Raw genomic sequence first — 21,272 nt, forward strand, 5'->3', positions numbered from 1 at the left:
ATAGCCATTCGGGATAGTTTTATCATTGTTGAGGCGTGCTGGTCAGTGATGGACACTTAAATGCAGAAGTATCTAAGCAAATTGCAGTCCTAAGCCAATGTAGTAGACTGTTAATATAATTCCAGTTCAAATTCATTCTCATACTTCTTGAGTTGCTCAGTATGATGATGATGACAAATTCAGTTAATTATTCATTCAGTAGGCACCAAAACTGAACAGTTCATATTTTGGTGCCACAAAATAACCTAACAAAACAGATCATCTTGCATTCTGATCAGTTTCTATTTAGATATAGCAGGGTTAGGGGGTTTTGCTTAAGGGTCCAACAGTGGCAGCGTGTTGGTGCTGGGATGTGAACCCACAACCTTCTGGCAAGAAGTGCAACTGACCACTGAGCTTCCACTTCTCTTTCAGTGAATCTCTGCCTTAATCTTAGATTCACCTTCCTGGCCGACAAAAGAGGAGTGTGGTGGTCTGGTGTTCTGCTGCAAAGTTAATCAAAGTGAATATTCAAAAAACGCTTTTCAGCTCACACTCGTTGTGAGGTGTTTGCATGCCTCCCTTTTAGGTCATACCAGTCTGACCATTTTCCTCTGACCTCTTTCGCCCATGCAGAACTGCTGCCAACTGAATGTTTTACATTTTTATTGAGGTTCTGAGTAAACTTTATGCACTGCATTTCTGAAATGCTCAAACTAGCAGTAATATACATGTGTAAATAATTTTTGTGAATATTTTTGTTAATGCAAAAAAAGTTTATACATAGCAGTTTATACCTGTTAAAGTGGTTGGTGTGTGTGTGTGAGAGAGAGAACAATCACAAATGATTAGTTACAAGTGTCCTGGAATCATCCAGAACACAAACTAAACACAAGAGGAGAAGACTAAGATTTGTTTACTTTTATTCAAAAACTGTCTCCAGATAAATAGAAATCAGAAACAGTACAGTAGGTGGACAGGACAGGGAAACAATTATGTATAAGCATAAATCTTTGAACAGGGAAAATATCATAAGCTTATAAACATTAACAGGGGAAAAAAAACACTAGAAAATTATGTTTTTGTTAAAATGCACGTATATTTACACAATCTATTCAGCAGTTTTGCCAATGTAGTGGTGAGTGACAAACGAGTGCCAGTTTTCATTCATTCGTTCGTTCAGGTGTGTTATGCTTTCTAACACATGCTATTTTGGAACATGGCTTCTATAAATCACCCCTGTCTGAGATATCTACCCTTCTACAGAATTGTGTTCCAGCCCTAATCAAACAGGCTAATAAGGTAGATTGATTTATTTGGCGCTGGTGTGTTGGTTTAGGTTTGTAACTGCTTACTGCAGAAGGTAGATCTCCAAGGCCAGGCTTGGTGATCACTGTTTTTAAATAATTAGAAATCTGCACACGCACACACACAAAAAAAAAGTAACAATATTGAAAAGTTGAGAACTTTTTACAGGCATGTTTAAGGCCAAGACATGGAATGATTAAAAAGGTATACCTCTGACAAAACATATTTCGATATACAAATGCGTCAGTATAAGCTAGATGTGTTCATTTAACTTTATAGAGCTGCCCAAAAGCAACATGAAATACATTTGAATGAAGTATGACAAGGTGTTACACTGAAGGAAAAACAAAACAAAAAAAAAACATAATAAACTAACAAACTTAAAGCTGAATGTAGTAAGTCTGAATGGGAAGCTCAACCAACCAAAATGTACATTTGACAAAAAGCAAACAAACACAAACACCATATAAAATGCAAATAATAATAAAAAAACAAAACAAAAAAAAAAACCTCCTTGGTGCTTGGCTACATGCTTTAAAATATTCTTATTTCCTTTTAAACTTAAAATTGGAGCTTAAAAGTAAAATAAGTCCTAAATGCAATTATAAAATCAGCACCAATTGATACTTTTTAAAATTATTAAACTTTTTGTTAAGTACATGTCTACATCACTGTTCAGCTGAATGTCAATGATTAGACAACATAGCAGATGTACTACAATAAACTTTGTTTTAATTTGAGACAAACACAATGGCACTACTAGAGAGCTTTCCTTTTGATTCCTTGATTTCACCCTTTTCAAGGGTGTAGATCTAATATTTGGGGAGTTGATTCATGTAAAAACATCAGAACTCGGTTTCATATTTCTGACTTTACACCGTTATTGACACTAGAAGCTGCATTTGTCTATTGTTCTGAAAGGGAGGTGAACAAAACTAAGCACTAGATATAAAGAGCTGGAGCATGTCCTCCATTTTACATAGTTAAGAAGATTAAAATATATCACATCACTCACTATGATGAGCAATAACCTGCTTATAAATTACTACTTTACACCTGATTACTCACTATTACAAAAGGGCTATACATAACATAGTTATCTTTAAGTTAAAAAAAAAAAAAAAAGGGGGGCGGGGGAAGGGAAAAAATAAAATAATAGAAGCATTCACCCTTGTTTCAAGAAATACCACAACTCTAGGAGAGCTCACATACACTTCTTCACACAAGATGACGTTCAACTTTGAAATATATTTTATATATTTATACATGGCAAAGAACAGTCCAACAATTCATGGCGTTCAATCGTCCTCCTCCCCTCCCAACATTTTTGCAATAAGAGGGAACGCTTACTTAATAACTAAGCCACTATATCATCTTTGAAGTCTCTAGTGAACAAGAATAGATGTTTTTGTTTAACCAGTTACTACACTGATCGTGTGTATATTTTTTTTTTTTTACAAAATCAATTTAATATTACAGAAATTTTTTTTTCCAAAAAAGATTTTCTTCATTTTTTTTTTTTAATCCTAAAACATGAGTACTCCAACAACCTACAAAAGAAAATGTTTAAATTCAGTGTGAGTTCAGTGTTACCAAATAAATGGCCATCGATTCTCTTGAACTGTAGTTAACATTTCTTAGACTGAGGCTGTTTATTCTCCACATCATGGAGTGAAACCATTGAACTGAGCTGTCTATTAGAAATCACTCCTATTAGTGCCATCTAGTGGTGCTCTCTCATGGCCATACAGTGGAGCAACAGTGGAGCTTAGTTCCCCCTCATTACCGCTGAAAGGCGTCGTAACCCAGGAAATGAGTGGTCCTTACAGACTCGTCCATGATAGAAGCTGGGTCAAAAAAGTCTGGCTTCAACTCTGTTCTCTCTCGTCGATTCTTAGAGGCGGGCTGCAAAACAAAGCAGATAAGATTGTACGTTAAGAAAATTTTCATTCACATTATAGAAAGTTTTTTTTTTTCCTTTTCGACAACAAAAACCCCCAGAAATTTAAACATAATGTAGAGAGATAACCTTACAAATGTCATTACCAGATCAATATCCATTGTGTCGAAGTCCATGCCTTCATTGAGATCCTCAATTCGACTTTCTGATGACATCATTACATCCTCGACAATTGGCTCCTCATCATCTTCCATCAGGCCCGAGCCTCGACGTCTAAAAATGACAATTTTCAAACTAATCTTTGTACCAAAACCAACAAATAATTTCAATATGGCTTGATTTATCTGAAAAATTGCTTGATACTTGTGGGTCTTTATAGTTTAATTTGTGGGTCGTTAAAATATTGCCATTATAAGACCTCATGCTTTCTGTATCTCTAAAGCTTTTATTAGCGAAAACATACACAGCATCCTAAACAGCAGGCAGTTAAGCCAGTCAGTATGATTTTCCAAAATTCTTATTCAAAGACACATTTGTTTGAAATGTACTAAAAATTATTAGAATTCTGGATGACAGAAAATGTCATCAAATTTGTATCTAAATATGTTAAAAACCCATAAGTACCTCTTTATAATAAGAGATTATTAAAATAAATACAGTATGTGCGTCCTCACATTGCATGCTGCAAGTTGCTCCTCAGTTTGGCGTAGTTCATTGCTCTCTCGTGCTGCTGCCTGGCAGCTTCTTCCTGCTGCTGCCTCTGGGCCAACATCCAAGTGACCTGCGTGCTGCAAAAACACCAAAATCTTACTCACTCCAACTCCGGAGTCAACTCCACTCAGGATACAGGATTTACTGCATCAACTCCACTTTGCTTAGCAATACTGCAAAGCAGAACTACTACAGCCCCTAAAAAAAGTACTTATCAGCTGTGGCGCTGAGAACAGCAGCTGAGTATAAATGAGAAGACTGGGTGTTAACATTACCCAGGTTCTGAGTGCTTTAAGCTCACAGTAGAAGTGGCCAATATATTCTCAATCAATGCTGCTTTTCTCTGGCTTTTACAAATAAAATATTTTGTCACATTTAACTATAAAATTGAAACTGCCTGACATATACAAATAATGTTTGTGGATTTTCGAAGCCATCAACAGAATACTGTATATGCCGACTGTCCCCTTACTTGTAGTCCATGGGGTTCTGGTGGTGATGAGGCTGGGGTGTGTGTGGGTGTGTGTGGTGCTGTGGATGTTGCTGCTGCTGCTGTTGCTGCTGCTGCTGCTGCTCAGGTGGCATCGTATACACCCCCATGTAGCTGTCCTCAGGCCGCAGGCGTTTGGGCTCACGCATGACTGTAGAGGTGAGATGCGGAGAAGGCATCATGACCGGCGTCTGCATGCTCTGCTCTCGGTTCAGCCACACCTCGCTGCTGCTGCTCTCCTCTGCTACACCAAATAAAATAAAAAAATTACATTTAAAATGAATTAAAGGGGTTAGAGTAGGGGCTGCAACAATCTTAATGACCTATTAACACATTTTTGGATAAATTGTGAGTTGTCAAAACATTAATATCCTGACCTATAATTATACGAGGATGCCAAATAGACAGAGTATTTTTCCAAACCGAAAAGAAAATTAATAATATTAACAGATAGGTGTTGGTACTCTGGAGTCAGCAACTTGTGTAAGAAAAAAAAAAATCTCGATAAACATGTTCTACACACAATGAATATAAGTCAACAACATGACACTACCGACTCATTGTGTGAGACGGAATCATTAAAACATTTGGTGAAAGTTGCCACATCATACATACAGTCATATGGGTATATGTGGTAAAGGAGCAATAGTGCCACTCTGTTCCCAGTGTACAAATATTTGCTGAGATGTTTAAAGTAAAGCAGACAACGTTGGAGTAAATTATTCACAATCCACATGACTGTGTACCTTCAGAGAGTTTCCTTTTGCCTGTAACAGGCTTAACTTTCTTGCTGCGGATAGTAGAACCACGGCTGCTGATACCGCTCACCACAGACATGGTATCATCATCACCACCAGCCTGCAGAGAGTTCCTGTAAGAGATGAGTGGGAGCCAGCAGTCCTCCCTTTGCAATGCCATCTGAAACGTCATAAAGCGCTCCAGATACATGTGCCTGAGGAGACAGAACAGAAAAAGAACAGATCAGCGGCAATACTGGTATTTTGTTTAATTTACTACACAAGATGGCAGATATTACATATTACACAACTTTTTAACCACCACTAATTAGAAAAATCTTCCAGCTCAAAATGTTGTTTTTTTCCAACTTATTTCATCTATAGGTCATTAGCCCATAAACGTTTTCTGAACTTAGATTAAAGCCTCTCTTAAAGCCTATTTGTAATAGAAGACTGATTTCATATAAAATTTATAAACTTCAGCAGTTTTGTGTCTGGAACATGCTGGTGCATACCATTAAATTCAGGACTACACAAGGAATGATGTTAAGAACTGGATCTTACACAGTGCGTTTGTCCTGTCTCATGAGCTTGGATGAAAATTCACTGAGGATGTCCAAGAAAGCCAGGTTTACGGGGGGATATCCATCTCCTTGAGGATTGGGCTCCTTGAAGGCAAACTCAATACCATCCCTATACAAGCAATTTAAAACAATGTTTCAAATACAGACCACTCAAAATCCCCTATATCTTTCTCAGTGCCATTGGAAAGCAGATATCTGGATATCTAGAAGTGACAACAAGCCTAGAAGCAGCATACTTGTGTAACATGGCGATGGCTTCTCTAGTCTTTAGTTGATCCAGACCAAAAGTGAGAGAGAAGCGGCGGGCCAGCTCTTTGATGCCACAAAAAGATGAAGACGAGCGGTCAAATCCTGGACCCAGATCCGACAGCATCTCATTGAACAACTACATCAAACAAAAAAGAAAAAAAATGAGAAAAAAAACCCCAACAACAAAAAAAAAAAAAAAACAGCATGACTCAAATTGTCAAAGTGTTGAAGAGCATATTACATGGTTTGGAATAAATGCACACTTACCTGCTGCAAACTCAGAATAAGAGTCTTTGCACACTGGATCTTATCAATCTGTCTAGTTTTGCTCATGGTTTCTTTGATGATGTCGCCATAGTCATTATAATACTGACATGAAAAAAAAAAGTTAGATCAGTAAAGTTGAATATAGCAGTTAGCTACAAGTTAAAGCTTAGAAAAATCCAAAATATGAAGCAAAACACTGAGACTCACCCTCATGTACTGCTTAAATATGTCTGCACCAGTCTTCATCTCCACCACATTGTAGATGATGAGCTTGCAGTAAGCTGCAAGAAGGTTGCGTCGCTTGTGTAAAGCTTCGATTTTGCCTGCTTCATCGTCCTGCTGCCCATCTGTTCAAACAAGTCAAGAACAAAATGACTGAGTAATCTTACATATTAATCGTATATACTGTATTTACTTTTTTTCAGGTACATATGTACTGCCAATCTGGCTCCCTCTTGTGGTGAATTGTAATATGAAGTTCAATTTCAAAATGCAGAGAATACAGAAATATGGCAGGGTTAAAGAAACAACCCACGCGCACGCATGCACACACGCACAATAAGTGGCCCTAACCAATCCATAGATTAATTTTATTCAAGCCAAGTATCGCTAAACATGCACTTCCCTAAAATATCGGTGCCAAAAGGAAAGATTTGTGCCAAATTGCAGCTTGGCTGTTGCATGCTGGTCTCATCAGCAGTCGTAATAAAACATTATATTATTATATTATAAATTATATTTGGACAAGCAAAAGAAAGAACTACACCACCACTGAAAATAACAAAAAATTAAATAAACATTATAAAAGAGCTTTGGGAGCATTTCAATGAGCAATAAAGGTAGTGTTACATGGAATTCAGAAAATTAAGACATGTTTAAAATGATTTAAGACCCAGAACCGTGTTTGTAAATAAAACATTTTAAAACTTTTTTTTAAGACCAGGCAGAAACCCTGTGCACTTTCCAAGCTGATCTTACCATCCATGCTCAAGCTCTAAAGCCCATTTCAGGAATCCCTGTAGCCAAATACTACAAGTATAAAAAAAATAATAAAAGCCAAAAAAAAAAAAGGACGATCTGCCTATTCCACACAGACTTTGCTCTGGTGTTTAACAAGGCTGTATGTTGCACCTGTGCTGTTGCTATCCTCATCCTGGTCAATGAAGACATGGTCTAGAATGAAGCTGAGCAGTTCAGACTGCAGTGAAGCATCTGGTGAGTAAATGAGAGGCTCTAATACCTCCCTCCCTCCAGATATGATCTGGTGACTGAAGATCAACAGCAGGTCACACAAGATGGTGAAGGCCTGCAGAGAAATTGCTTGTCAAATAATTGTTTATCATCAAGTAAGTTACAGTAATTTGCACGGAGAACTAAATGAGCTTCTAATCGCTCATACTGACCTGCTCTTTCACAGTGGTGTTGACACTGGCCAAATATCGCTGACACATCAGGCAGAACGCTCGCATTTGCTTCCTTAAAGTCACCATATCCTCCTACACGTGCCAGACAACTAATCGTTAACAACAACAACAAAAAAAAACCAACTTCAAAATGGAAGCAAAGAGAAACCCAGTCTTACTTTTTTGCAGCTGCCCTCAGAGACCTTGGCCAAGTGCCAAAGAATCACATAGTGTGTACACTGCAGTGCATGTATGACGATCTGAAACAGGTCAGGCAGACAAAAACCAAGTCAGTCATTTATGGTAATGACCTTGTATTTAAAGCCAAACTACATTTTTAAAATGTCACCTGCTCAGGCATGTCCCCATTCTCAATGCCCGTATTGAGTAACTTATAGTTGCTGGTAAACAGATCCCATTTCGATAGATCATGAGCACTGAGGAAAATGGGAGAGGGGACAACAGAAAAAAAAATAAATGACACGACAAAAATATTGCAGCACTATAACAGAAGTTAAAAATATAGCTCTTTACTTGTGAAAAGCAGTGATCCTCTTCAGTGTGGATAGGACCTGATAAGCATCATCTTCATCTGGGTCTTCACCCTAAGAACAACAAGCCATCAAAATCGAAGTGTAAATAGGCTGTTGGAATATAATTTAACAAGAAAAGTTGATTTGCACTAATATTACCAGAGACTGTTTTCTGTCAAGACTCAAGTTCTCACCTCCTGAAGAAAGTCCTCTAACAGCTTATTGAACTTGTCCACCAGTTCATCCAAGAGCTGGCTGCGGGCAATGTCTACCCTGTTGAAGATTGTGAACTCCTCATTGCAGAGGGAATGGTAGGTCTTCGAGCAGGCCTCCAACACATCAGTGTCAGTGTGCTTCTCCACAATCTCCCTGATTTGTCTCAGCAGTGATTCCAGATGCTGAAGATGAACAAACGATAACATCATTTTAAATACTGCCTGCTGACAGATCTATTAACAATGCATTTTGTATTCCTAGTATCTAAACTCTGTACACACAAAGTGACAAACTCACCTTCTCCAACCGGCCAGTTGTATAAATCTCTAAATCAAAGAACTGTGGTAACTGCAGAAGATTTGTCACCTTCTCAGCATCAATTGAATACTGTCAAGGGGGAAAAAAAGTAGAGGATACATTTGCTCACATTCTTTCCTCCAATAATCCTGCTAAACAGAAAAGTCATACTATTATTTACCTTTGCAAGTAAAGGTGGCATTGCCACTGAAAAAAGCTCAGTCATCCGTGTCCGGTCATCGAGCTGTGTTTTCTTCTCTTTTGCTGTCAAAACCTGAAACAAGAATAAGGAAAGCTAAACAGTGCGCACATGCAAAAAAAAACCCCATAAGATGATTTAAACCCACCATTAATGTGATTGTTTCTACACTTGTGATTCTGCTCAGACTTATTTGTATTCCACACACTTGAAATGACAATGATGTGCTCAACAATATTTCTCTTACTCTTTTGCCAGTGCCTCTGCCCACAGGAGGATGGCATTCTGCAGCTTGGCGGATGGTACACAACATGATCTCAATCAGGGCAGTCTCCTGTCTGTCCGTCAGAGCTGCACAGGACATGTTTCATTATAGATTTTCACACAAGGAAATAGCCTCAGCACAATGCACGTACGCAACACGTACACGTGGGATATGTAAATATTTTGAACGCAGTGAAGTATAAATAAAATCTGTTTCACAACTTATGTGGCCTAACTTCTTAACTAACTTAATAAAAAAAAAAAAAAAAAAAAAAAAATCAATAAACCAATTAATAAAAACATTTGTCAGCTTTTTTTTTTAACTTCAATTGCATGGATTAAAATCTAACATTACTCCGTCATCTGAATTTAAGTATATCAAGTTTATATATCTACATCTCTGGTGCCCATTGATAATTAGAAGATTTACTTATTACACATTTAGTATAATACAGGGTAAGATACTGACAATAATGCTAAATTATTAAATTATTACTCAAAGAAGAATATAACTTTATTATCAGACCTTCCTCGCCAGGCAGGGGCTCATCTAGTAGCAGGCTGATCATGCACTCCCAGTCCTTTAGCAGGTCGGAGGCACAGTCCCACATGCTGTCCACCAGATATGCAGCATGCTCATGAAGCTGATTGTGAAAGAATGTTAAACATTGAGCATCTAATGTGTAGACATGTATCACAAACCTATGTATTTATAAATATGTTTGCAATTATGTCAAGAGAAGACTGAAAATGTTCCTGCGACACACCTCGCTCTCAAGGAAGAAGAAAACAGTAGTTTTCATGAGATTGGCATTCAGACTCTGTCTTCCTCTCCTCTTAGGCATGCTGTCATGCTCTATGTTTTGATGGCTGAACAATCTGCAAAAGAAAGCAAAGATATTTTGTAGAGGGATATTAAGCATCATTTAGGTCCCAAACTTCTATATAATACATAGAGAAAAGAAACATGCTGCAGACTTCTATTACAGTAATGCCACAAGAGCAGGGGAAAAGGAATGAATGAACAAGATGTAATCTGTATTTCTTCAGAACCTTTTAGTCGCTGTATCAGAGTGTCCGATTGGAAGTGTGGTAATTTGGTATGCATATTGACAAAACAGATCCAGTTTAACATCAGCGTAGAGAGGAGGCAGTGGCCAAAATGGAGAAAGAGCAAGACTGAGCAGCTCAATAGAAAATCTTTTTTTGTCATATTGCAGGTCACAATCCTAATTAAATCTATAACCATCCATGATTGGGAACCATAGGAGCAAAATTGGATGTGCTCTCTGGGTTGGACTAATGTCCGACACTCTTTTCAATTAATGAAGGGAATCTCTGAACTTGAAAGAAAGCAGATAACGCTTTACTCCACATGTGCTAGGCTTAGATCAGTCTGCCCTATCTGCTCATTCTTTATGTTGCTCAAATGCTCTATTCTTCAAAACACACTTCGGTTCAGGAAACCTCTGTGGTTTTGGAATGAGGCACATCTGTATGTCCAATAAGTAAATAGGAGAAGTGAAAACAAGCCTCACTTCTTAAAAAGGAACTCTCCAGCAGCCACAGCAACTGGCCGGTGGGCTGAGTACACCAGGTGGTAGACGCTCTCACAGTCCTCAGCTGTCAAAACCTCATCACTGCTACTGGAAATGCGAACACCAAAATCATGTAAATACACCATCTGTGTCATAAACATGCAAATTCAATAGTAATAATTTGTCTGAAGATGTAAACTTACTGTAAAACGAGTGTTAGTAGTTTTATTGCTTGCACAGCGACATCATACTCTTTGTCCAGTGTCATGGAAACAATACGGTCCTAAAAAAAAAATAGGGAAAGTTATTAGCAAGTTGTATATATTAATATAGATGAAAATAAATAAATAAATCAACAATGACACTGAGGACATTTAAAAGTGAGACTATTAAAACAGTGAAATAAAGTAAGAACAATTCTTCCATTGCACTTTAATAAAATTCTGCTCTTGACTTAGAGTCTAACTTAAAGCTGCTTTCTCCCTGTAGGCATTTTGGAAAGAAATAAACTGCAGATGGCTCTCACCTTGAAGCGGCTGGTAAAGAGCTCCAACTTGGCGTTGAGCTCTCGGTTGTAGTAGAGGCCCTGTAGAGCTGTGAGGCATTTTAGCCGCACTTCGCCTTGCTGTTGAAGAGAGCAGTGAAGCAATGAGGCTCAACAATTAACAACCAGCACATGTTTCACCCATGTGCGAGTCAGTTATTCTTTAAACCTTACCTTGTCATGCATGGTCCATCCTACATATTTCAGGTAGCTGTCATTAAGAAATGCATCACTGTACATTTTCATCCACACCCCTATTTCCTCAATGCAGATTGCTCGGATCTCCGCTATTGCGTCCCTGCAGGAATAATCAATAAAAACAGCCTAATTTGTCATTGTGGTGTCTAGATGTAAATTAGAAATATGATTTACAAACATACAAACAACAATGTTTATTCTATATTTCATTTATTAATTAACCTGCCTGTTAAAACTGAATTTAAATAAATTTGCATTAAATCACATACAAGGTATTTTCTTTAAAATTAAGAATTCACACAAATATTCCTTTCTGAAAAGACGACATACCGATATCTGTGCACGAAGACGCCCTTGAAAATAGCGTTCATCATATTTTCTATTTCATCCTGGTTTTCTTGTAGCTGCAAAAAAAAAAAAAAAAAAAAAAAAAAAAAGGACAAAATGTGTTACATAAACCCAAACACCATCTTAGTACAAATGTCTATATGCTAGGTTAACAACGTACACCCATGAAACAGCACACAGGTTCGTGAATAGTTTTAATTCGATGCTCGAATGAATGGTCATTCCGTTAAAACACACACACACACACACACACACACACACACAGATGGTATGCCAGCAGGACTAGCATTACATAACTGAACTGTTAATTAATATTAGTACCCCAAACTAAAGATAGCTCAGCTATTTGCCATCATGCCAATTCTGTGATAATACAGGTACTATAATCTTCACAACTCATTTATTATTATTATTATTATTATTATTATTATTATTATTATTATTATTATTATTTCCTTTTGTGTGTATGTTTGGGGGGAGGGGGTTAAACTGTTGGTTAACAGCATTTTGTTTATGTTTTCATCAGGCAGGGCCACTGACAGACAAGCATTGCTGAGCACATAACCAGTGAAAGGAAAACAAAGCATGAAAATCAATATTTTATATAATATACTAATCAATAATGTTGCTAACTGTAACTTAAACCTGCGTAAATATTTAATTGTTGGCATTTCGAGATTTAAACAACACCTGCGGTGGTGTAACAGCCTGGCTACATTATATAGACTACGAAATGTCTACATAAAAAAAAGTTACAATTCCGAGTCTTCAAATAAAAGCTTTGCACTTCTACCATTCTCAATGTTGCCGTGACGGTCAGTAGCAACACATATGCTGCTTTACTAAACTGAAATTCTGTAAACTTTAAACCTGGAAGACCATCATTGCTTGTTTCTATGATTTATAATGACAGAGTTCTTACACCTAAACATGATATGCATGTTTCATGATTTAGAATTGTCACTGTACTAAATAAACAAAGCTACACCTTTGCATGCAGATTTCCTTTTTTACTAGTTCTAGTTCTACTAGCTACAAGTTGCCCTGTCTCAGTGCTAGAAAGCACAAACTTGTACAGACACCGATTGAGAAGTTGTAATGCTGCCCTCACCTCCTTGCGTTTCTGTAAAAGCAGCTCCAACCGGTCACTGGCCCGCTTGCCGATCATCTTGTTTCGCTCTGCTTCATACTGGCGTTGGGTGTTGTCCATGTTAATGCTGAGATTCAGAGCTACGTTTACCAGAGCAGTCATCAGCTTCATGGCTGTGTAGATGACAAACAGAAATAAAATAATTTGCTGTTGATTCAACAATCGGCCATAAACGCACTTAACACCTCCATTAAGAAGTGCAACAGTACGTAGGCCCTTTCAAAAGTTTTGTCTGAAGGACATGATTTGAAAGATGTAAGGTCTGACCTGCTAGTGTGCTGGTGTGTCTAAAGGCGCGCACTTGGGAGTCTGACAGACCGGTGAGCAGAGAGATGACTGTGTCCATCATATACTCATCATAGATGATGCTGTACTGACACTGTCGGACCAATACAGAAATGAACTCGCAAAAACTGGACTTGAACTTTTTCCACTGTGGCCCAGCCATGGTGAGTGGGTAGTCTCCACTGTCCTACAGTGACAAACACGATACTCTTATTTAGCACCGAGGCAAAGATGCTCAGCATATTCAACATATTACTAAAAGCATGCTTCGCAAGAAGTAAAACCTTGCCTCGTCAAATTCTTCGGTCATCTTTCTGATGATCTCGGAGTTCTGCATGTGCCGAAACATCTCACCACTCACAACGCCTGTATTAATAAACAACAAACAGAAATAGTGCTCCTCAATAATAAACAAGATTACAAGGAAACTTTTCTCTAGTTAGGAACAGTGTGAATTATGACGCACCTTTACAGCCAGAACACTGGATAAAAAAGTTGATCAAGTCAAGGAGAGCCATGTCTCTGTCCTGTTTGTAGGACTCAATCCAGTCATCCACCACAGACTAGAGAGAGAGAAAGAAAAAAAAAAGAAAAATCTTCAGACCAGTGAGAAATGTTTAATTTCAAAGTCTGATTGTGAAATCTCAGCAATGCTGCCACTAACCTGCATGGCACTCTTTCCCAGCTTGACCACTTCAAACAGCATGATATTCTCCATGCCATTCTCTTGATGGTGTCCATTTAAGCGACCAGCACCCTTTCCACCTCCTTTCCCCTTCTCTCCAGGGGCCTTCTTACCCTTTTTCACCTGAAAAATCAGGATTTCAAAAAAGACTCTTTAAACAATCCACAATCAAAATAAAAAAAAATTAACTCTTGATCACAAAAAAATTTTACACCACATTTGATGATTTTCAAAGTACACGTTTTAACAAGAACATTTTTGTTGAATGGTAAATATGATCGACCACTGATCCAAGTTAACTATTGTGAATTGCAGTTTCAAGCCATCAGACAGTCCACCCAAGCTCATGGTTATTTTTAAATGGCGAACAATAGCAAAAACAAACAGAAAAATTAAAAAACAAAAATCAGCAGCCATAAAACCTTGCAATCATTCTCACTGTTTAAATTAGTTTGAATGCCCTGTGCACATGAGCAAAGATTTTCATTTTGTGGTGGGGCCTGTGACATATCTGTAACATATCTATTCTATTTAAAAGATAATAACATGGTTGGATGAGTGAGGATATTTTTGTGCAGCCATTACCAGACAACAGCAATTAATGTTAGTGAACAAAAAAAATAAATAAAAGCAATATATCTGCTTAAGAAATATATAAAACACTATTAATATGAAAAATCATTACTCTGTGGGGTTTATTTTTTTTCATAATAGTTCAGCCTACAATGTGTTGCACAGCAATTAGCAATTTACCATGCTTAATTAATTATTGCATGCCCCCCACAGAGATATCATACAGTATAAAGACTTAACATAGCAAGGAGCATGGACAACTAACTCTCTTTATATTAATGTCTTAGACTATATGGAGTGCTCACTGTGAAATTATCTGTCCCTACATGTGCATTAATCAATTCGATAAATAATCTCAATTTATAAAATTATAATAAATATAATATAATAATAATAATAAATACAAATGTATAAAATCTTTTACTACTTGTTAAGTAGTTCACTGTGGTCACAAACCATATGCCACATAAGCACACTATTGTGAAATATAAGATCACAAGACAACTGATTAGTCAAGAAAAGTGTTGGTCACAGAAAACGTACCTTTCCTTTCCCTTGAACTGCATTTCTCCCATCAGAATCATCAAAATCAGTATCTGATGAGAATCGTGTGTCTGTGTCCCTGTTAAACACAAGATTCAATCTTAACCATGCTCTCATTAAATACAAGTGCGCAAACACTATGGACAGTAATAAAAAGGGTCGCTTACTGGGGATAATGAAACTCGGCTTGTAATTCTGGTGCTGCTATCATTTCTTTAACATCTTCTGGACCACATTAACTTGTTAATCTTCCATCAACCCAAGCAGCAAATGCAGGTACCTTTGTCTCATATGACCTGGAACAGATTGAAAGTAAATGTAGTCCAAATATTTGTTTTTAATGATTTACCATCAATAAGTCCTTTTTTTTAAATGCCAAAACGTGGTATTAAATATGTAGAGATTAAACCATTAAACCATTTTATACTGGGAGAAACTAGAAAAAAGTTGACTAGTTTATGAAATTGTGGTTCCATCATGACCACAAGGGAGCAGTGTTGCACTATTTTTCAGCAGCTGCTCTCTGTGAGTGCTTGTCCGTGTGGGTGATGCACTGAGAAACACTGAGAAACTGGAAACAGGAAACAAAAGCAATACGGGTTGCACTTTCAAGATAAATCCCAGTTCCAAACTCCTGTCTGAGTACCTGACAACCAACTAGATAAAATAGTATTTAAAATATATATTTTTTAAATATTACATATTTAAAATGCGCAATTTGCTTTTACCAAGACCTCGCACTGAGCTGTAGCACCACTGTATCAGCAAAAATGTAATACGTTTTGTGCAAAAGGATGATAAGATACGTAAGTTTCTAAAGTAAATGTATTTTAAGATTTTATTTAAAAAGTTATGATTAGATTTAATGTGAATACATTTCTGGAATGAAGAAATGTTGTTCAAAATTGAAACAAAGCGAGAGAGAGAGACAATAATTCTTCTTTGTTATTTTTTTAAGCTCGCCAGAAAAAGACACATTGCTTGAGAGCTAGTTAAGACCGAAGGTATGCATGACTCATCACATGACACAAACGTGAAAGCACAAGCAAGCGGTAATATACAACACAAAGCTCTCAGAACACATAAAATCAATATTCCTTAACACTGATGGTGCAGCACTACATTACTGCTTCCTTAATGATAGTCTGGGTAGGGTCAAGAGTTTAAGATTGGGCTACCATTTCTTATCAGTATGTACTGTGAACTTTCTCTAGTTGAGAAATGATGAACTAATACTGAAGTTGATTAACAGGGCTGAAGTTGAGGGATGCTCAGAGCCTGAATTCAGATCATGCTGTCAAAGCAGGTAAATTTACAGCTAGATCTTTTGTCAGTAATCACTGTTTTAACGGGGTGCAGTTCATATTCAAAAACATCTAACTAAAAAATATGACAATAAGAAACAAGTACCACCACAAAACTCCAGTCTAAATCTGAATATCAATAACCACGTTGACACAATGAAGAGATACAGACTGTGGCATAACCATAAACCTCTACTAGATACCCATCCCATTTTGTTTAAAGCAGTACCAGGAGATATTTTCCTCGAGCCACGATGCCAGCAAGAGTGAAATACAGTAACTGCATTAACCCATGTTTCAGATGTAGGAGCAAAACAAACTACATATGATAAGAAATGCTGAAAACTATTTGCACATTAAAGCAGTTGAACTCCACATGATATTTCCACATGCAAATATTAACTAATGATTTTGAATGTAAATGTCCTGACACCTGAGCTGAACTCATGAACTGGAGAATGTAAAGATGAGAACACGTGCGATCGTATAATTCATAATTATCTCTTCCTAATCACCCATAATTATTTGTTACTCTATAACCAATAGAGCAGCGCGGTGTAACTGGAGCAACACCGCAGAGAATCCTGTTTGTCCGCGGTTCGGAGCCGCGCTGCCAAACATCCACACGCCTCAAAATGTGCTTGCGGATGGAGATGAAAACAAGGGGGCGTGGCGGCCCACACGCACTGTCACGCCATGCGGCGTTCTCATTGGCTGTCCGTTCTCCGGTTTCCAGGAAACAAGCGCGAAAGCGCGCTTCCGATGTGACCATATAAAGTAGTAATCTATCCGCCCTCGTGCCGATCGCCTCCAATCACAGGGAGACTTCATCATCATCATCCTCACCATCCGAGGCCGGAAACGTGAATAAACGGGAGAAAAACGGAAACATGCAGCGAAACCAGAAAGGAAGGGGCACGTTCGTGTCTTCTCTGTGGTTATACAGTGAAATTTTATTACTCGTCCCTAAATAGTTTGTCTAAATACGGCTGTGAAAAACATTCAAACAAAATACCAGTGTATATAATATAGCAGTGTAACGCGCTGGGGCGTGGTGTGCGCGTGAATATACACAGTATTTTACACACAGATTCACACTTTCCTTTTCAACTCAACCAGACTTTCTTAAATTAATGTAAACAAGGAGTGCGTTTACAAAACACAGCGTCAAAACCGAACAAGTTTGAGGGACAATAAGACCCATAATGTGCCGTAACTTTACTCTTAATTACATTAAAAAACAACAACAACAATAAACGAAAGTCTCCTGGTCTTCAGAAACGCATTTGTGGCGCCGGTAGGTCTGAGTTCTGCTATCTCAAAGAAACGCTAAGTTAATAAAATAAAAGTCTGTTGAAGCGCAAATTTAACAAAAAAAAAGTGTATTTAATATTTTAATGTATAATACGTCAAAAAGGAAATAAACAGAGAAATAGAGAGAGTTGAGAAAAGTAAACTGATCAGATTCGCTTGTTGAAAAGTGGCGCCAAATGAAGCTGAGCATCATCACTTCACACTGAGACACAGAACAGGATGTTTATTTACACACTGGACTGTACTGACATTACCTAAATAAAATAGTTTCACTAGTAAACCATCACGCAAAGACAGAGTTTGTTGTTATTAGTTACCGTGTGCCCTCTTTAATTCGTCCCCAGCATCTGTCAAACATTTAAGTCTGCGCATGTGGCCTAAAACCTCCGCCATAAAGTTACAGATCTGGGACTTTATTTATAAACTCCACCCGGACACGGTTAGAGAGAATCGGTGAGTTCGAAGTTCACTACAAGTTCACAAGTACATCCAAAGTATTTTCCTTGATAAACGATTCAAAACATAAAAACACACCAACTCGAGAGAAGTGCTACATGCTACAGCTCATCTGAACAAATGTGGAAATTCCTCCAAGTTTGCACTGTTTTCTCTGCTCCTAATCTATAAAACGCCTTTCGAGCAAGTTCAATAAAATAACAACAATGACTAACTAGTTGGAAGGGAAACGCGAATACAGAGAGGGAGAGAGAGAAAAAATCTCCATCTTGAAACCAATCCAGCAGCTGTTTTCGGGATTCTCCATTTTGGCTCGGCTTCCAGTAGTCAGTCCCCGTGCCTTCCAGTCGAGTCGAGCGGCGCGTGTTGGGATTTTACACCACGTTTATTAGCTTTTGAAACAATTTTTCTGTCGAAACAGACTCGAAGGGAAAGTCTGCAGGACTCGTTTTTTATTTTTTTGTTCGTGCGACAACAGTGTTTTTTTCCTTCACGTGAAGGGGGGAGAATAAACGCCTCCCCGCGTCCTCCATCTTGGTTGTGAATATTTGTGCTCCAGTTTTCGCCATAGCGGCTCCGCCGTCCTAGCTCCAACCACAGAGCGGCTCTGGGAGACACACAGCGCGGAAGTTGCCCCGCGGCGGCCGCGCAGAAAAAAAAGAGCCGCTGATTTGATCGAGGCGCTAAAAAAAATACCTTCACCTACGATCTTTCCGAACTGAATCAGAAGGCTGTTTTTTTGCGGCCTGGTTTCTGACTTCTCTCCGCGCAAGTCCCGCGTAATTCGTGGACGCAAGCTAACCGAGGCTAGCTTTCAGCTCGGCGTAGCAGCAAAATATCACCAAAGCCCACCAACTTCTGTAAACGTCTCCGCCATTTTATAACTTACCTCCCACCAGGCTCACATCCAGCACTCATGCGGCTCCGCGTCCCTATCGACTGGCGCTAGTTGTTTGCAACGAAAAGCCGAGACAGATTCATGGATGTTAGTTTTGAAAGTGGCGGTCAGAGGCTGTCTTTTTCAGACACACACACACTCGCGCACGCACACACTCAACCCGCTCGCACCGCTCGATTTGTTGTTTCGACGATCAAGCTGGAGAAAACGGCGCAAAGCTGCCACCTGCTGGTCACATTGGTCACGACCCGTCACTATAGACAGGAGCTGACATCTAGTGGTCAAAAGCCATTATTACACTATACTGAAAATTTTATATGACCGGGGCAAAGGCCAAAATGACGAATTAACTCTTAACTTTTCACTTTGGTAGAGAAGGAAGTGTATTTTTAGGATAATATATTTGTAAGGCCAAAGTCTCTCTCCTATCTGTCAGTTCAAGCTCACAAAGGCCCTCAAGTATCAGGACCTCAAAACCATACCAGAGTAGATTCAGACCAACACATAAAAGTAATACCTTTCCAATATACCACCTCTTAAAAACGTGGAGAATGGTTCCAGAGGAAGAAGCTGGATGTATAGTTACACCTAAAAGTGCAGCCCATTCACATGTGGAGACCACCTCTCACCTTTCAAATGTGTTTATTGATGGAGACCTCTTCAAAGAACTTTGTAAATCGCTCTAGATAAGGGCGTCTGCCAAATGCCATACATTTCTAAATGTAAATGGTTCACCTTCACAGGGAGCACAAGTTGCCAGGTTGAAAAGGGATTTTACAGATGTGTTTTCTCCTCTTCCTGGTCACAGAAGCCTTATCCCAACCCCCACCCAACCAAGTATGGTTTTACTTCAACACCTATGCTATTTACCTAAAAATGTTGGTGTAGGAGAAACTGCTTTGATCGGGTGTTATATGTGTCTGCATGCTATTTGAATTTTATACCAAATATTCAGCTGCCAGATGTGGGTCAGCCGATGGAGCCATATGTGTGAGCTTTTGTCAGCCAAAAGTGTATTTTGGCCATAAGTAGAAAATAACCTTCTGGCACCAGTTTCATAAAATAAATCAGATCAACACATACTTGATATTGTATCAAGTATAGTGTTTGTTCATTAAAATAGTATAACATTTCCAGAAGTTGATGAAATGTTTCCCCGAATTAACTAAACTTAGAAAATGCTAGCATATTAAAACATTGTGTTTACTAGGAATTCTGCAGTTTAGAAATAAATTAACTTGACTACACAGAATACACAGTTGCTCAGTTGCACCAAGTTTCTGTAATATTTTGTGTCGTAACAGGTTTTTAAAAGAGCACAATTAAAATACATTAAAATGTGCACAATGTAAAACAGAAGTACTTTTTTAAACTCAAGACAATGCACAATTTGCACAATTTGCAACTCTACTCCATTCTGTATTGTATAGGGCTCTACATTATGCATTATCTCAAACGTTTTTTAATGCCATTGGGAGCAAGGCCTTGTGTGCAAACTGACATGTTTACCTTAGAGTTGGTACTTGGATGGTATTCAAATTTCTGAATTTACTGAAGGAACTACAGAGTGGTACATTTGAGATTTAGGGGAAATGTAATCTGCTGGATATAGTGGTCACATCTTACTAGTTCTGGAAACTTGTCAAGATGTGCACTTGTCTTATTATCCTAATACAATTGTCTGCCTCAAGAAATCAGATTGGACTTTATGATCCTTAGCAATATTTACGTCAGCATCCAAACTGGGTGTATTACTGCACACAACTGCACATTTATCCAAAGAACAGTAAGAACTCACCACATGACAATCACCCTGCACACAAACTCTTTTCCAGAAATATACACAGTTAATAAAAAAAGTTATAATCTTTCTTGTGGTCTTGTCTACCCTTACTTGCATACACTGTATACATTGTATTTCAAATATGATATTCTATATATTTGATCATTTGTTTAAGCTATTGTATTGCTGTGTATTCTTACAAATGAAATGATTTCTATTCTTGAAACACTTCACAAACTATCAATAATCTTTTGTGAACTCCTTTATCTCTTCTCTCACTCATCAGCTTTATAACTTTAAAATAATTTCAATTAAAAAAAAAAATTGTCACTGTAGATATATTAACACTATTATCAAGTGTTGGTATGAATACTGGTCATGCCTCATGGGCTAATATTTATTTAAAATGATTAGAAAACTGAGCTATAATACTAAAGTTATTCGTAAATGCAATTAAGTTAACCAAAGCAAAACGTGCATTATTTCATAATCAGAAAAGGTCAGGAATAAAAAACA

General features: G+C 38.0%; 1 protein-coding gene across 2 annotated transcripts; it reads right to left on the bottom strand.

Moving 5' to 3' along the window:
• Positions 1–885: 885 nt before the first annotated feature.
• stag2b (stromal antigen 2b) lies at positions 886–20,822 on the bottom strand. 2 transcript variants are annotated; one of them, XM_046849108.1, is made up of 33 exons: positions 18,965–20,822; positions 15,169–15,297; positions 15,002–15,080; positions 13,865–14,008; positions 13,667–13,763; positions 13,490–13,566; positions 13,183–13,387; positions 12,877–13,028; positions 11,748–11,821; positions 11,394–11,517; positions 11,202–11,300; positions 10,879–10,958; positions 10,676–10,783; positions 9,905–10,016; positions 9,664–9,781; positions 9,121–9,224; positions 8,856–8,948; positions 8,675–8,764; positions 8,356–8,559; positions 8,163–8,233; positions 7,978–8,065; positions 7,808–7,888; positions 7,629–7,721; positions 7,357–7,531; positions 6,433–6,572; positions 6,226–6,327; positions 5,946–6,094; positions 5,690–5,818; positions 5,135–5,340; positions 4,371–4,629; positions 3,862–3,975; positions 3,334–3,460; positions 886–3,192 (listed from the first exon to the last, which is right to left on the bottom strand). In XM_046849108.1, the coding sequence occupies exons 2-33, from the start codon at positions 15,210–15,212 to the stop codon at positions 3,070–3,072; spliced, it is 3,861 nt and encodes a 1,286-aa protein (XP_046705064.1). In that variant the 5' UTR covers positions 15,213–15,297; positions 18,965–20,822; the 3' UTR covers positions 886–3,069. The 2 variants fall into 2 exon arrangements, with proteins under 2 accessions (XP_046705064.1, XP_046705063.1); XM_046849107.1 differs by having other exon boundaries at positions 4,371–4,632; positions 18,965–20,821.
• Between the last annotated feature and the right edge of the window lie 450 nt (positions 20,823–21,272).

Source organism: Silurus meridionalis, chromosome 5 (genome assembly GCF_014805685.1).
Source record: "Silurus meridionalis isolate SWU-2019-XX chromosome 5, ASM1480568v1, whole genome shotgun sequence".
NCBI lineage: Eukaryota > Metazoa > Chordata > Actinopteri > Siluriformes > Siluridae > Silurus > Silurus meridionalis.

What these genes read in the sequence shown, in the direction of transcription:
- stag2b (XM_046849107.1), bottom strand. Translation starts at nt 15,212, where the DNA reads ATGATAGCAGCACCAGAATTACAAGCCGAGTTTCATTATCCCCA. An exon ending in CTACTAACACTCGTTTTACA is followed by an intron (nt 10,784 to 10,878) that starts GTAAGTTTACAT and finishes TCGCATTTCCAG; the next exon opens with TAGCAGTGATGAGGTTTTGA. An exon ending in TTATTCTGAGTTTGCAGCAG is followed by an intron (nt 6,095 to 6,225) that starts GTAAGTGTGCAT and finishes TGTTTGATGTAG; the next exon opens with TTGTTCAATGAGATGCTGTC.